This window comes from Scylla paramamosain, chromosome 3, assembly GCF_035594125.1.
Source record: "Scylla paramamosain isolate STU-SP2022 chromosome 3, ASM3559412v1, whole genome shotgun sequence".
In the NCBI taxonomy this organism is placed as follows: domain Eukaryota; kingdom Metazoa; phylum Arthropoda; class Malacostraca; order Decapoda; family Portunidae; genus Scylla; species Scylla paramamosain.
In genome coordinates, this window is record NC_087153.1 from 31820522 (window position 1) to 31838021 (window position 17500).

At 50.7% G+C, this 17500-nt stretch overlaps 1 protein-coding gene across 3 annotated transcripts in view; it reads left to right on the plus strand.

The window, feature by feature from the left end:
• LOC135093750 (nuclear hormone receptor E75-like) overlaps nt 1–17500 on the plus strand; it is a 95218-nt gene that overhangs the window by 1154 nt on the left and 76564 nt on the right. The window contains exon 2 of one of the 3 annotated variants that reach the window (XM_063993390.1): nt 17101–17154. The exons of 1 other annotated variant lie outside the window; for it this stretch is intronic. In XM_063993390.1, the coding sequence (XP_063849460.1) occupies nt 17101–17154 (54 nt within the window). Of the gene's footprint in view, nt 1–12763; nt 13572–17100; nt 17155–17500 lie in introns of those variants that run through there. One more of the 3 variants, XM_063993360.1, reaches the window with a different exon arrangement.

The following is a 17500-nucleotide window of genomic DNA, read 5'->3' on the forward strand; positions in this document are numbered from 1 at the left end:
TTAAAACAGCGTGACTGGAAGACTGATTTATGCACTTCTTTTGTAATATCACTCATGGCACGCAAGGGATAGCGAGGGGTGGGGTGGGGTGGGATTGATGGTGGGGGTGGGACAGCGGGGGGTGGATGGGAGGGATCGGGGACCATGCGGAAAAGACTCAAGTAGGACCTACTATCCTTCCTACCCATTCACCCCTTCATGAGATCCATGCGCGCTCACACACACACGCACACACACACACACACACACACACACACACACACACACACACACACACACACACACACACACACACACACACACACACACATACAAAAAAAAGTTACGTCAATAAAAAAAAGTAATAAATCTAAGGAACAATGTATGTGTTTGAGTTTTATTATTTTACTGCTTCTTCGTTGACCGATAAAGTACTTCACCTTACCACTTTTACTTATGATTCCTGGTAATATGGTGGTAATTACTGCCTCTCAGTCCTTCCCTCACTTTATTACTTCCCCCTTACTTTCCCCACAAATAAAGCAGACAATCAGACGAGAGTAAAACCGTTTGGCACCAGTAGTGTGGCTTGCGGTCAAGAATGTTCTCCCCTCCTTTCCCCTCAGCACGTCCCGCTGTGCATTCTCCCAAGTGCTTTTCACAAGCAAAAGAATCATAGTCATTTTCCACTTTGCGCCCTCTCCTCGTCCTCCTTGACTTGTGTGTGGTGAGGTGAACATTATAGCTATTGGGGTGAAGAAATTACAGTCTTCAAGTCTGTGTGTCTGTGTGTGTGTGTGTTTGTGTGTGTGTGTTCGCGAGCCGTACGCGCGTGCTTGCATCCCCGACCTTGTAACTTAAAAACTTAAAACTCTCCGTCTTTCAATAAAAAGCCCACGCCGCAGGTAAGAGCGTGTGCATAACAACGGCGCCTATGCATGCGTGGCGCCTGCAGGAGCCGCGGGTGTCGCAAGGCCCTAGAAGGGTGTACAAGGGTTTCGTCTAGGGCGGGCGGCGTCGGCGTATATGGGGTCGAGGTTCCAAGTTCATCAACCCCGGCCGAAGACTTTCTCTGGTGTAGCGCTGCTCCCTAGCCTCCCCCAGGTAGAGCGCAGGTGGCCCTCAGCGCGCTGTGGTCCGACAGTGCCACTCCGCGCTCGGGGCTGCGAGAGAGGCTAGTTCATTGCACCTTCCGCATACCTCGTCACTTCTTTCCCCTCCCCCCGATGATGTAAAACCGGGTCAGCAGCACTAGCACTAGCCTCGCGTCAGGGTCGGGCTCGCAGCGCACAGCCATTTCACTTTCATGTGCGCTCGTACGAGGAAAATAACCAGGCCACGGGTGGCGCGGGCGAGGCTAGTTCATTCACCTCAGTGGCAGCGTAAGAGTGTGTAGATTATGGACCACGGCACTCCGGGCTAGAAGGACATCCACGGCACCGTGGCCCCCTCCCCTACTGGCACGTGGGCCGCCCCTCTGGCACTCAGGGCCACGGAGTTCATTGCCCTCTCCGACAACTAGGTCTGCTGCTTCACAACAACTGGGTTCTCGAGAGGCGGGGCGGACTGCTGCGGGCCAAAGGGACTTACATGTCGGTGGTGCTGGCGCATTATCAGCCTTGTGTCCCTCTTTGTTAGTGAAAGTTCTCGTAATGTCTTTCTTCTCTCTTGAGGCTAAAAGCTCCTCGCCCCGACCGATGTTTTCACTGCTATCCCTCCTCATGCCACACCACGTACCACCACTACTTGATTGATTCCTGTAACTCTGCCTCAAGGTTATCCTTCCCTCCCCTCCACTCCCCTCCCCTTCATCTACTCTCTCCCTCTACTCACTACTACTCTTCCATCCACTCTCTTTTGTCCGCTCCACACCTTTATCTACACCTCAGTGCCTACCCTTCCACCCTCCCGTCTCGTCCGTACCTTCCCTCCCCCTTTTCTCCCTCATTCCCCTCTACCCTTTACCCGGGAGAGTCGTGACGTCACGGATGTCGAGGATTTCGTCACGGCTCATTTGTAGCTGCAGGAGGGGTGGTGGGGGGGACCGTAGGAGGGGGTGGGGAGACCTGCATCCTTCGAAATAAGAGGGAGGGGAGTTGGGGACGGAGGAGGGAGGGATGGAGGTCGTGCATGTGAGTAATAGAATGATTGCTACGTATGCACTGGTATTATTATTATAAAAAAAAACATTGATGAACCGGAACAAATAGAGGAAAGACTCACTCGACCGAAGAAAACGAGGAGTGTTTATTTCTTTATCAATATTTTCCTTCCTTTTCCTCCCTCACTTTGTTCCCTCCTCCCCCCACCCTCTCTCTCTCTCTCTCTCTCTCTCTCTCTCTCTCTCTCTCTCTCTCTCTCTCTCTCTCTCTCTCTCTCTCTCGCCACGCGCGTTTCTTCCCATCGCCCTTTCCTCCTTGTCCTCCACCCAGCTCTACATCCCCCATCCCCGACTTACTCCTTTACTCTTCATTTCCTTCCTCTCCCTTCGTCCTCCCCATCCCAGCTATCTCTCAGGAGGGCGGGATCTTACAGCACGCGCCGGAAGGTTTACTCTTTACCCTAATCCTACACACACACACACACACACACACACATACACACACACACACACATTATGCATGAAGGTTAGGTGGAGGAGCGCAGCGGGAGGGACAGATGTGTGTGTGTGTGTGTGTGTGTGTGTGTGTGTGTGTGTGTGTGTGACTGCATGAGGAGACAAGATAGGAACTACCTGGCTGTCTATTTGTCCGTCTGTCCGTCTGTCCTGCTTGTCTGCCTGTCTCACCTCCCCTACCACCACCATCGCCGCCTCCTCTTCCTCCTCCTCCTGTAGTATTGCTCCTCCCCCATCTTTTCTCCTCCCACTTCTGACCTCCACTCTCACCCTCTTCTCTGTTCTCCTATCTCTCTCTCTCTCTCTCTCTCTCTCTCTCTCTCTCTCTCTCTCTCTCTCTCTCTCTCTCTCTCTCTCTCTCTCTCTCTCTCTCAGTCGTCGGTTTCCGTCTTCCCAACACTGACCCACTTTTGCTGGGTGAAGATTAAGTCTTTTTTGCTCACGACACACAGACTTATTGGCGGTGGTGGTGGTGGTGGTGGTGGTGGTGGTGGTGGTGGTGGTGAGGGAGAAAATCCTTTGCATTAATAGTAACTTTGGTAAGGACTTTTTCTTCTCCTCCTCCTCCTCTTCCTCCTCCTCCTCCTCCTCCTCTTCCTCTCAGACGGCATAATTCCTGGCTCTTTCTTACTCCACTTCCTTTATCTCCTTTCTCTATAATGCGCTTTCTCTTCTGCAAATCATATCCACTCCGCTTCCTCCTCCTCCTCCTCCTCCTCCTCCACCACCAAACCTCGTGACACATAAGCTCTCTCTCTCTCTCTCTCTCTCTCTCTCTCTCTCTCTCTCTCTCTCTCTCTCTCTCTCTCTCTCTCTCTCTCCCTTATCACTTGCTCATCGGTTTAAATTTAGCTCTATTTTTCCCTCACTTGACATCCTGTTTTGCCAGCGTCGCCCTGTTTTGCTGTGTGCGTGCGTAGGTAGGTTTCCCCTCGGCGGGTCAGGTTTCGTCTTGATTTGCTCCCCTCCATTACCCTCACTTCCTGCCGAAGGAGCGAGGCGAGGGAGTAGGAAGAGATGAAGTGAGGGAATGAAAGTCGCTGATTCAGGATACGTACGTGGTGTACTGTAGAGAAGGAGAAAGAGAGATGTACGCGTGTAAAAAAAATAATAATGATAATAATAATAAATAAATAAACAGGGTGAGGAGGAGGAGGAGGAGGAGGAGGATGAGGAAGGGGAGGAGGAAGAGACTAATTCCACCCTGGATGAGACCAAAAAGAAAGTGAAAACAAGGAACAGGAACTGGTAGAGAAGCGCACGTGACCGTCTGTGTAAATAAATCACTCCTTTCACTCGCATTCAGTCACGTCTTGCATGTTGTGTTTCTTTGTATCTTCTAATCTTACTTTAGGCTGTTCATTCATGGATGCATTCGAGAAGTTTCGCTGAATTATCCACTGACGCCCTCATTTTTTGCCTCCTCTTCCTCCTCCTCCTCCTCCTCCTCCTTTTTTTCTTCTTCCCCCTTCCGCTTGAGTCAGTAAATCCAGGTGTTCAATATGTTCATTCTCTCGTCATCTTCCTTATCTTCCCTTATTAATAGCGTTCACTTCATCCCGTGTGTGTGTGTGTGTGTGTGTGTGTGTGTGTGTGTGTGTGTGTGTGTTAGTGTACGTGCGTGCTTGTTTCCCTTTTTCTTTACTTCCTATTCTCGTTCTCCCCTCCTCGCATATCCACTTCTCACTCTCATTCTCTATCTTTTTGTCTCATTCCCTTCCCTCCCTCCCTTTCATTCATTCCCCCGCTATACGCTCTTTCCTTCCTTCCTCCACCCTATTGCAGTGAACACCTCTCTCTCTCTCTCTCTCTCTCTCTCTCTCTCTCTCTCTCTCTCTCTCTCTCTCTCTCTCTCTCTCTCTCTTTCTCTCATTCGGTGAAGGTTGCACGCATGATAAATACACAATAACTTCATCAGCTAACACATTTTATTTACTCAATTATCATCTCTGTTCCTCTTTATTACTCCAAGTATTTGTCAAACGAACCAAAAGAAGCAGTGGTAATTAATAGCTGATTAGAATTAAATGATCGCTGGGAATGCAGGATGTGTGGGATTTAGCACCTGACGCGCTTAATGCCTTCAGTAAATGTTGGAGTCTTGAAAATAAACAGGTTGTGGTAGTGAGGCGGGAGGAGGAGGAGGAGGAGGAGGAGGAGAAGAGGAGGAGGACTTAAGGAAGGAGGAGATGAGAGGGAAAGAGGAGAGTGAGTGAGAGTGAAAGCTGAGGAAGGTTATTAATTCTTACCTCTTTGTGCCTTCCCGTAGGAGGATGTGAAGTGAGGTAGAGAGAGGAGTGTCACAGGGGAGGGAGAGGAACTTGCGGGAGGGAGGAAGGGAAAGGTGGAGGTGGTGACAGGACCTCTCCGGGAAAGTGAGTAATGAGCGTTGAGGGACAGTGCGTTAGAGGTGAGGCTCATTGGTAGAGGAAGAGGAGGAGGAGGAGGAAGATGGTTAGTTAAAGGTAGAGGGAAAGTGTGGCTTATCTCTTTGTTCCCTTGGATTATATTATGCCTCGTGTGGGATGAAATTAGTTACACTTGATTTCAACAATTTATCGGTGCTGGTAGAAAGGGTGACGGCAAATTGTGTGTGTGTGTGTGTGTGTGTGTGTGTGTGTGTGTGTGTGTGTGTGTGTGTGTGTGTGTGTGTGTGTGTGTGTGTGTGTGTGTGCGTGTGTGTTTCGTTAATGAAGCGGCCTCCTCATTGCCCTAGAACTTAAGCTTTTGTTTTCCCCCTTGAGTTGAAAGCACACATTAACGCATGGTGGAGACTAGGATGTTGGGGGCGGTGGTAAGAGGAAAGGGGTAGGTAGGTGGATGTGGCAATGGGGACTGAGATGGTAGTTGTGTGGTGAGGGGGAGGGGGCGCAGTGCCAGGGAGCTGTGACACTTTTTTTCCGCCCTCCTCTCCCCCTACCCACCTGATTCACAAGCCGAGTAAGACACTAGCACAGCACTTTCACCCTAATGGCACAGTACCAAGGAGGTGTAGAGGAGGGACTGAAGGCAGGGGAAAGGGGGGCATCAGTGACAGCCAGGGGAGAGTGGCACTTCTTCAAGAGGGGGATAAGAACCAGAGTAGCTTAATGGAAGAAGGTTGAGTAAGATGGCACTCCGGCTGGCCCTCACCAAGAAGGCATTGCACTAGCCTCAGCGTGGCCCTCTCAGGTGTAGCATCTGTTACCTGTCCTCAATTAGGCGCTGCTTCAGTTTGCAACCTCCCTTCGTCACCTTCCTTTACCATTGAGTTCTAAAAGATGTACCTACGAAAGAGAAAGATGAGGAAGAAAGAGGGAGGATTGGAAGGAGGGAGAGAGCGAGAGAGGGACGGCCTGGGTGTGTGAGTACGATGGGTTTGCTGTGCGAGGCTAGAGTGAGTGAGGGCCAGAGGTGAACGCACGCTATCTAGACCACAGGGAGAAAGAGGGAAACGACGAAAGGAGAAGAGCGAGAGCGAGAGTGAGAGTAGAGTCAAGGGAGTGGGTGAGTGTGAGTCAGTGAGTAGGTAAGAGAGCGAGAGTTACGTAGGTTCGGGGAAAATAGGTACTGCCCTCCTCCCCCTCCACACACAGACCTCTCCTGAGTATTTTTTCACCCCTTTAATCATCACCACCCTTCACCACTTCGCTAACTGCCTCCACCACCACCACCACCACCACCACCTCCCCATCATAGGACGTTAAGGACACCACCTTATAAAAAAAAACTTCCCTAGATTCACAAGAGGCAGACATAAACTTTCACTTGTCAACTCTCACGTGTGTCAGCCCCTGTATTCAAGGTGACGGTGACGGCCTGTAGGGGAAGGAAGGGCGAAGTGGACACAGATGAAGCTAAGGAGTGGGCGAGAAGGAAGAATCTGATAAAGGGAGACGTGGAAGGGTAAAAAAAAACAAAGGGCTAGGTCGAGGACTGGAATAAAGAAAGGACAGATTGGTGGTGATAAGAATGATGTGAGATAAAGGGAGAATAGGAGAAAAGGGGACAGAGAAGAAAAAAATAGGCATTCTTATACTCGTAAAGGTAAAGAGTGTGGTGTTAAGAAATTAGTGGCCAGTTGCGTGCGTGTGAAAGTAAGTGCGTGTATGCGTGCGTGCGTAACAAGGAACTAACGAGGAGGAAAGGACGCGAAGAACAGCGTAATCTACCGGAACAATTAGTGGCCGTGTAATGGAGGCAGCAATAAAGAAGAGGGAGGGAGGGAGGGAGGGAGGGAAAACCACGTCTACACACACACACACACACACACACACACACACACACACACACACACACACACACACACACCGTACTACTCCAGCATCAACTTGTGCATTCTGACCTGACCACCTCGAATAAGTCAGACGCACACCACGAGGCGCTATCATACAGCTACCTGACTCATGCAACCTATTCTGACTCGAGGCGGGGAGGACTGGGTGGGTGGGTGCCTGGCGTGCTGGGCAGAGCGGGCCGAGGTGGGGTGGAGTGGGACCGGAGGAGGACCAGGGGGGTGAATGCAGGCACGTGAAGCACAATTTTGAGAACGAGAGGGACTAGGAGAGGTGGGGTGGGGGGAGGGAATGAGGGGCGCTCGTATAGAAGGTCTCCTCTCCCTTCGTGTATGAAAGACAGGGGGATGTTTTTTCTTCCTTCTTTTTTTTTTTTTTTTTTTTTATGGAGGTGGTTGTGTGGCATGACAAGCCGGGGGGCGCTGAGGAGGAGGAAGAGGAGGAGAAAGAGGGGAGAGAAAAAGAAGTAACCGGAGGAGATAGAGGGGAGGATAAGTGGGGGAGGGATTAATTTTCGTTGAGAGCAAACCGGTTGACAAGGGACTCTTGGGGTGGGGGTGACGAAAATAGATGAAAGTGAAAGTACTGGAAGAAGCATGCGTAGAGGAATATGAGAAGACGACGATGATGATGAGCAGGAGCGAATAGGAAAGATGGGAAAGCAGTAAATAAAGGGAGGGAGAGGTAGTGAGTGAGTGCTTGAGAAAGAGGGAGAGTGTGAGTGGCTCCGAGAGAGTGCTTGGAGGAAGGATGAGGAGGAAGGGAAGAGACAAAGAGAAGAAAGAGAGCTTGGAGGGGGACGAAGATTACGGGACACACACACACACACACACACACAGAGAGAGAGAGAGAGAGAGAGAGAGAGAGAGAGAGAGAGAGAGAGAGAGAGAGAGAGAGAGAGAGAGAGAGAGAGAGAGAGAGAGAGAGAAAGGGGGGGGGGCGATGGAAGGGAGAGGTGTACGTATACCGCTGCAGGTTTGGTTTCTTCTTTTCCTCCCCTGATTCTCCCCTCTTCACCTGGAGGAGGAGGAGGAGGAGGAGGAGGAGGAGGAGGAGGAATATTGTTACCTCCAGGATTATCACACACACACACACACACACACACACACACACAGAGACGACTCCATTCTTGTGATCTGCTAGTCAGACATGTAAGTCTATCTTAACACAACATGGATGAGGATCAAGTGAATTAAGGCAACACTAGTACTAATTAGGCCCTTGAGCAAGATTGCGTAAAGAAACCCTCAAGAATAGCACGACAATTAGGGCGAGTGTATTCATGGGGACGATTAACTAGCTGGAAGGCTTTACTGAGCGTATTCCTTGGTATTTCAAGTCGTGAGGGAACATAAGGGAAGGAGATAAGGGAGGAGGGAGGGGAACGGAAAGGAGAGAAATGAGGTCTTCTAGAATTCCAATGTAAGACAAAGGTTTCTTCCATCCAACTTTCTCCACTAATCTCAGTTTTTCTATCCGCGACATCTTAGCAAAACTCCCTCGGTGCAGCAATTAACAGCCATGAGTGTACAAGTGTTGCACTATAAATGTTTATCTCCCGAGGATTGACTGACTCTGCTTGCTGCCTTATTTAGAGATGGTGTCTTGCCTACTCTCCTCTCTCCCTCTCACTCTCACACACTCCCTTCTCTCCTTCCTCGAACCCTCATAGCTCACCCCCCTTACATCCCTTTTCACTCAAGTTTTCGCCCCAGTTGCCTTACAGACCCCTTTTTCTTCCTTTCCTAGTCCCCAGCACATCCCCAGATCCCTCCTAATTAAACGCACTGTACGGAAATCCCCGGGCGCAGCGGTACTTACGTCTGGTTAATAATACGTCAGGAGGAGGACAGTGACCGCATGACCCCGGTGGCGTAACAGTGCCAGGGGAAGAGGAGCAGGAGCAAGAGGAGTGCCACCGTGATTGTCTCCCGTATTGCAGAGGGACACAGAGGCGAGTGTTCTCCAGACAGGCATGATTTTTAGGGGTCCTCTGAGCGCCAAGCAGTCCTCGCTCTTATGGTCTCGTGTGTTTAGGTTCGTTTCTCCCTCCTCGACTCGCTTATCTCGTAACTTGCGCCTTTTGACACTCCATCAGAACGTCGCAAGAATAAAACTCCAATGGCACCCGAATGATGGACGGCTCTGTCTGGCTAAGGGAGCTTCACCCTTTCGCGAGATGGCAATACGAACCTTTTGTAGGGACAGGGCATGCTCCTTCTTGGCACTCTTACCCCTCCCCAACACCCTCACAAACCCACCACCGCCGGTTTGGAGTGCCATGAGTGTGAGGGGCGAGGGGTGAGGGTGGAGGCGTGAAGGTGTGGTGTAGGGGGAGGGGCGATGGTCCACATACACTGACTGGGTGGATGTACGTGTAGCGCAGCCCGAGAGGAGATAAGGTAAACAAAGGTAAATTTAGCAGGGTGTGGTTAATTATGGGTGATATGTATGAGTGTGAGCGTCATGTTAACACTTCATTACTGCTGGCTGGAGGAGGGCATGGTGCTGTTACTCATCTGTTGTTGGTGAGTGTTGAACCTGCAGCTCACGTGAAGCCTGTTAACCTTATCCACCAGTAGGCCTATCGCGGGCGTGTTAGATAATATAGCAGTACATGTAGGTTTACTTTGGAGCCACTACATAATGCGCACACACACACACACACACACACACACACATACATGCATACAGAGAGAGAGAGAGAGAGAGAGAGAGAGAGAGAGAGAGAGAGAGAGAGAGAGAGAGAGAGAGAGAGAGAGAGAGAGAGAGAGATATGGGGGGAGGGGTGACACCAGTAACGCACAAACTGAACTAACATTCGTGACCCTGATTCTTACTGTGTGTGACCCGCCGGCCAGAAGCAACCCTCCGGCCGCTCACACACACACACACACACACACACACACACACACACACACACACACACACACACACACACACACACACAGAGAGAGAGAGAGAGAGAGAGAGAGAGAGAGAGAGAGAGAGAGAGAGAGAGAGAGAGAGAGAGAGAGAGAGAGAGAGAGAGAAACACCACATTTCCATTTCAATTCGTGCACTTCCTCATAAACTTTGATGAAGAAACTAGTAATACAAAGATGAGTAAGTTTTTAAAGGCGTGACTCTAGAATATAATGTGAACTTTAAAAAGGTGAATGCTCTGGTATTCCCCCACCCCCCGCTGCCCTTTGTTCTTTCTTTGTGTTCCTTAATGCCTCCCTCTCTTTCCTTTCCTATTGCTTAGTCATTTAGTTGCTATTATGTTGTATGACTTAATGAAATAGTGTGTGTGTGTGTGTGTGTGTGTGTGTGTTACTTCATCAAACATTACTCTCTCTCTCTCTCTCTCTCTCTCTCTCTCTCTCTCTCTCTCTCTCTCTCTCTCTCTCTCTCTCTCTCTCTCTCTCTCTCTCTCTCTCTCTCTCGTCATCACTGTAGTTGTGGGTCACAGAGAACGAACAATTTATAAATCAACGCCCTTCATCATAATTACGCGCACACACCTTTGTTATTCTCTCTCTCTCTCTCTCTCTCTCTCTCTCTCTCTCTCTCTCTCTCTCTCTCTCTCTCTCTCTCTCTCTCTCTCTCTCTCATCACCACCTACCTTGTTATCTTTTTTATTGCCATTTTTTTGTGTGTCTTTGTTTTCAATCACCTTGGCATCGAGTCTTTTTATCGCCCCTCCTCTCCTTCCTCGTCTGAATGATGACTCAGTGTTGTATTGTTCAGATGGAATTGTTGTAAGGTGTTTTTTTGCTCCGTCGGACGTTGTGTTTGGCCTGCCACAAGTCAACTGCAGTTTCTCTTACATCTAACGACCTACATTTATGCGGAGGAGCGAGGTAGGTTGGTAGGCAGGCAGGGAGGGAGAGAGAAGTGAAGAAGGGGTGAAGGAAGGGTGAAAGAAAGGGTTTTATAGGGACTAGTGGCTCTCTTAGAAGGGTTGATGGGGTTGGGATGAAGGAAGAATGGCAGGTAAGAAAGGGACATAAAGACGCTAAGCATTCTGGGCAACGGGTGGCTTTTGAAACTCCAAGATGGATATGGCGTTAAAGTCTACCCATCAACCAGGTGGAGAAAACAGGTTGTCACTGCGATATATGTGAGGTGATGATGAAGACACGGTTGTGGTAGTGGTAGTGATGGTGGTGGGGCAGGAGTTGAGGGAGGAGGGTTAGTGGTGGAAGGGAAGAAGGAGAAAATAAAACGAATTAGGAGTAACAAAGACCGACAGCTGACTCGATGTTTAATTAGCGATAGTAAGTTCATTGTATTAGCCAGGTATCTCACGGAAGGCACTTACTCCCTCCACACCTGGCCGAGACTGGCTGTGGAAAGGAAGAATAATTGCACGTACAGTAAACACACACACACACACACACACACACACACACACACACACACACACACACACACACACACACACACACACACACACACACACACACACACACACACACACACACACACACACACACACACACACACACACACACACACACCTACCCTTTATTTGCACTCCTAATTGTTGTTTATTCCATCATTATCACACTGTAAAATTGGACTCAGCTTTACTATTATCTTTCCTGGTCACTGAACAAGCCTTTATCACCTGCATATCGGCCGCTGTCCTTGTGACCGCGCCGAGCCTCCTCCTCCTCTTCCTCCTCTTCCTCGCATTTCCGAAGTCGAGGCTCACTTTGTTCTATGACGTCACGGATACTCAAGGTAAAGAAAACGGGGTCGGGTCAGCGCTGCAACTCTTGGGAGGAAGTTCCGCCACGTATGTCTCTTTTGACCTGAGTGCCACCCAGGATCATGGGGAGAGGTGCCACTGGAAGGGAGGAGGGGTGAGGGATAGGTGACACTCCGATTTGTGGCTGTGAGAGGCCTGCTGTGTAACTGTGAAGTGTGGGGATGGAGGGTGGTGCGCTGGGAGAGAAAGAGAGAGGGTGAGAGGTAGGTGGCACTGCAGGTTGTAGGTCTGAATGGCTTGCCACGGGGTCCTGCATAGTAGGCAGGGGGAGGAGTGGGAATGAGAGGTCAGTTAGGAGGGAGACTGGCACTAGGAGAGGAGTGGGGAGGAGAGTGGCACTGGATGGGGTCGTTCACCCCGGGCCAGGCTGAGGCCTTGACGTCACCGTACACCGACCACCCCTGTCTCACCTCCACTTAGTAGTGTACCTGGCCCAGTTCCTCTTTATGACGAGAGAGAGAGAGAGAGAGAGAGAGAGAGAGAGAGAGAGAGAGAGAGAGAGAGAGAGAGAGAGAGAGAGAGAGAGAGAGTGTGTGTGTGTGTGTGTGTGTGTATGTGTGAGAGTGTGTAATTAGTAGTTGTAATGGGAGCAATACATGGGGATCAGGACTCCCACCCTCCCCTTCAAGCATAGGGGGAGGAATTAAGTAGGTCGTGAAGTTTATGACCACAGCCGACCTTGGCGGCTGTGCTTCATGAGTTGATAAAAAGCTGCTTCGTTATCTCGACCCACACTCTGGTTACCGCTTCATGGAAATTCATGACATCTTAAAGCCTTAAGAGCAAAGCTACAATGTTTCGGATGGAAGAATGCTTCTATGTGTGCTCCAAAACTTAAGCGTAATGTAAAATTTTCGAAAAATATCCCAAGGCTGCGCCTAGGGCTGCTGCTGCATTCAAGGTGAGTCGGGTGCTGGGGTGCTGAGCAGGGCAGCTCCCTTCTCTCTCCTGCTCTCTCCCTCCCTCAGTCCCTCCCGCGTGTACTGCTCTCAATAAACTCGCAATGAACCTTCACCTGCATTTCCTCTCCCATAGCCGCCTCACCCCCCATAAATCACCGCGACGCTCCTGCCCACCTTAGCTGGCACCCCCGGGCTGCAGCGCGCCTGACCCATCCTCGCCCTACGCCACGTTTATGCCCCCCGAGCCACGGCTGGCGACACACGCGGCTCCGCTTCCCGTGCTCCCTCCGTCCACCGCTCCACGTAGCACACAGCCACCCGCCGCCACCTCCAGCCAGTCCGTGACAGAGGAGGGACGAGGAGAATCTCTGGCACATAAACTGTAAAAGTCATAAGTGTAATGTACCTGGAAGTCTCAGTTAGGCGTGGAGCAGCAGGCCCCCGCCCGTGCACAGGATCACCCAAGGGCCTCACCCACCCTGAGGAGGCCACGTTCAGCCGCCCCTACAGCATGAGGTTACTGTAGCCAACCTGTAGTGCCGGTGTACGCGTCGGGGCAGCACTACGGGTGTGGGAGACTCTGTGATAAGTCTTGAGAAAGAGAGAGAGAAAGAGAAAGACCTGTGTTTCTGTGTGTGTGTGTGGGTGTCCATGTCCCCTCAGTGACGTGACTTGTGGGAGGCGCTGATTATCCCTGGCGGCGCGGGAGTCCAGTCTGGTGATAACGTAGGCCCTGACATTATACCGTCCGCCCCTTCGTCAGGCAGCAGCAGCAGCAACAGCATCATCACCACCACCACCACCACCATCACCATCACCACCAGGATCACCATCACCTCATCACCGTCAGCAGCAAGACAATCCAGTCTTCTTCCGTCCCTTCACTCTCTACTGCCGCCTCAGGGGATCTCGGCGCCCCTTGATCTCAATCTCCGACGAGCCTTGCAACCCGCCGTCCGTCCTTTACTCGCTTCCCATGGACTTGATCAGCCGCATAGTAGTCACCATGGCACCCAAGGAAGAAGACATGATCATTACAGGTGAGCGAGAGGCGGCGTGCTCCTCCTGCCGGGGACGAAGGAGTGGGGAAGGATTGGTGAAGGCAGGGTGGGGAGAGGGATAGGATGGGAAAAAGAGTGATTGGTGCTGGGGAGAGGATGGGAGGAGGAGGAAGGGGAAGGAGTGATTGGTGGGAATAGGCATGGGAGGGGATGGGGAGGGGCGGGAGGCTCGTCATCTGGCTCTTTGAAGGTGGACTAAGGAGGACCTGTAAGGATTTTCCCTGTGTAATTACTGTGCATTCTTTATTTGATGTGTGGCAGGGCTGCTGAAATGACGGGGTGGCTTGAGGATGCCTTTATTACTGTCTTTATATTAAACTTTTCATTTAACGCCGGTGATGTCCTATTTTTTCTTTATTGTATCTTTTTTCTTCATATAAATGTGGCTGAAATCTTTCCTTCCCCTCTTTTCTCTATCTTGTTCTTCCCTCCCTCTCCGCCCCACCACCACCACAATGGTGTGTAGAGGCACCCCACCACCACCACCACCACCACCACAACCACATCTTCACGCTCCCAGTAACCCCACGCACGACGCCCCCCAACCCTCCCCCTCCCCTCCCGAAAAAAAAGGCAACCATTCAGACTCTCGCGTACAAGAAGGTCCTGCTGGGGCGCCGCAATCCTGCGTCCCACCGAAAGGAAACTTGGAAAACCTGAAAGAAAGTGGAGAGGGACGCGTCATGATGCCACACACCGCCACCCACTCGCACTTTATTCTTCAACACTACAGTTTTTTTTTTTTTTTTTTACCGCTGTGGCGAGCTGTACGGGATGTTTACCATGAATATTGCATATCACATTTCATCTCTTCTTGTTTCCGTTCCTTGTGCACCATTTTGTGGGTGTTTTGTATGGGAGCTAACGCTGTTTGGCCTTGAACCGTGACCAGCGTCTGGCAACACTGCATCAGCTGTTACTAACCTACTTACGGCTCGTGAGGGCAACGACCTGCCGGCTGCCAGGCGGACAGAGGCGAGGGGGAAGGGAGAGTTGGGGGGCCGGTGGCGAGGGTGACGCTGCCTTTACTGCAGCTATTAATTACTTGATGGAGGGTGAGCAGGTGTGAGGAAGGTGATCTGCAGGTGTTATTAAATAGAGCGTGTCATGTGACAAACTCACGAGAGAGAGAGAGAGAGAGAGAGAGAGAGAGAGAGAGAGAGAGAGAGAGAGAGAGAGAGAGAGAGAGAGAGGTGTCCCTGTGCCCTAGGCGGGTGGCAGGACAGTTGGACACCTGGAATGCAGGGAGAGGGGCAGTACCTCTCACCTGGAACAGTAACGAACCTTCACCTGGATCACGGTGGATCAGTAGCACCGCGGCGCCACTTTCACTCTCCGCCCCTGGAAGCCCCGAGGTCCTGGGGGTGTTTCAGGCCGCCCCTCATCCTCATCCCCAACACGGCTGCCCCACTCTGCACCCCTCTATATTTAATTCTGTCGCCGCTAGTAGGAGTTGGCATCGGGTGTTCCCCAGGGCGAGCGTTTCCCAGGAAGCCTATTTACTTATTCCATTTTTGTCTCCAGTGGTGTCTTTCCACATTAACAAAGACGCTCATTTGTATAAGTGGTACTTACACACCTCCTCCTCTTCCTTCCTCTCGTGAAAGTTGTTCCTTCCTCCCAAGCACAGTTTTAGAGCAGCGGGATGAAGGCGCTGTGTCCTTGTTGATTTGGGCTCAGCGTTGCCCAGTAATTTTACCACAGGACCCCTTGTATGCTTGCATGTTGCAAATTGGCCCCAAGCAGGAAGGCAGGGAGGGGTTGGAGTGGCGGGGGTGTGGGGGACAGGAGAGGGATGTGGTGAGCCTTACTGCTCTTGAGTTGTACAGGGGCTCGTCATTAGGGTCGTGTTTCTGCAGTACTAAGGCGGTATTTTCAGCCTTACGTCAGGCGGCCTCGTTAGCCTGCCTGGGTCATTGCGCCCCAAGTAGAGCACTCTTGGTGCCACTTAGTGTTAGATATGATATGTATTTTCAACACAGCTGTGGAGGGATTCTGAGATGAAGACACAACCCCTTACGTCAATCATGCTCCTGTTCGGTGTGTGTGTGTGTGTGTGTGTGTGTGTGTGTGTGTGTGTGTGTGTGTGTGTGTGTGTGTGTATTGCGTGCACAAGCGTTGATATGCTGAATGTGTGCATATGTGCAAGACTCCAAGGCCAGAGTGACTGTGCCTCTGCTTAGCAGTGTAGGTCGCTGGCTTGTGAGCTGTTTTCTCCCCATCGCTCACCTCATCAACCCAGATCCCCACCATACCAGCACCCTGACGCCCGCCATACTCAGCACCTCCACCCACACCACCCCAACACTTACTGCACTCAGCAAGCTTACCATCTTTAGCACCACCCCCTCGCCACCCTCCTCCCCCTCCATGAGGAGCATCACCTCGGCCCCGTCCAGAGATCCTTTTCACTTTCTGCCTCGACCCTCGGCGGTAGGGGGGAGGGGGGCGACACAGGACCCGCGAGTTTTGAAACGGCAGCACCATGACGCAAGCACTGAAACCACACGCACACACGCCCACACACACACACACACACACACACACACACACACACACACACACACACACACACACAGGAAGACACACATACCTCACCCTTTTGCCCCAAACCCACGATTTCACTGACACTCTTTCTCTTTCTTTCCCTTTCCCGTCTGTCTCGCCCTGGCAGAGAGCGAGAGTGGGATTGTGAGTGGGGAGGGGAAGGATGAGAGAGAAAGGCAGTCAGTGATGGGAGAGTCGTAGAATTAAGGCAACCTATATTTACTGTTGTCGATATTGACTGTGAATTCGTCCTCATTGAAACAAGTGTGTTGTGCTTACTGCACACACACACACACACACACCACACACACACACACGAACAAAATATATACGCCAAAGAACCCCAAAGCTCCATAAAGTGTCCCCATAATGCACCCATAGGTCCTATTTGTGTGTGTAGGGAAGAGCTGGCGACCGTGGAAGGGAGAGAGAGTGGGAAGGGGAGGAGGGAGAATGCAGGGAGGCAAGGGGAGTCGGGGTGGGCTAGTACCGAGGCTACACCCGGAGTCAACGACCGCACAAACCCTGGCCTACTTTCAGGGGCGTGACGTATCCATGACGTCACACTTTCACTATCTAGCCCTTGTGAGCAGCCACACGCAGCCACAAAGGGCGTTACGCACTTTTATTTATATATTTTTGTGTGTCTGCCTGCCTCTGTGTGTGTGTGTGTGTGTGTATGTGTGTGTGTGTGTGTGTGTAGCTTATCTTACACCTAACCTTATTTTGCTTTTCCGCTCTCCCCTCCTGTTAACTTTGTCTCAGGGCGAGAGAAGAGGGGTTTGTAGTAGTAGTAGAAGTAACAATGGTAATGTAGTAGTAGTGGTAGTAGTAGTAGTAGTAGTAATTGTAGTAGTAACAGTAGTAGTAATAGTAGAAAATAAGCAAATGATAATAGTAATCTATGTTAAAAGAGGAGTGTGATATGTCCTATGCTAACTACCTTTCTTCCTTCCCACAGGTAAGGATTCGCATCACCACCACCGCCACCGCTGCTGCAGGGTCTGGCCGTGGAGTGAGTACAAAATCCTATTAAACTTACTAAATCCTATTAACTTAAAAAAAAAAAAAAAAAAAAAAAAACGTTAAATTAACTCACACGATTTTCCGTTTATTTATTTTTTTTCTTTGACATTTAACATCTGAGGAATCGTTAATCCATCATAATCAACCGTTGTTTAATGGACGAGTCTTCTGGCACGTGGGGAGAAGGAACAGCAATATTTACTGCAGTCGCCCCTCGCAACCCAGCCTTTAATAGTCATTCATGGGAGGCGCGCGAGAATGGGCACAGTACAGCGCGAGGAGAAAACGACAAATACTCAATGTGGGACTTCTTTATATTTTATTAAACCTACACA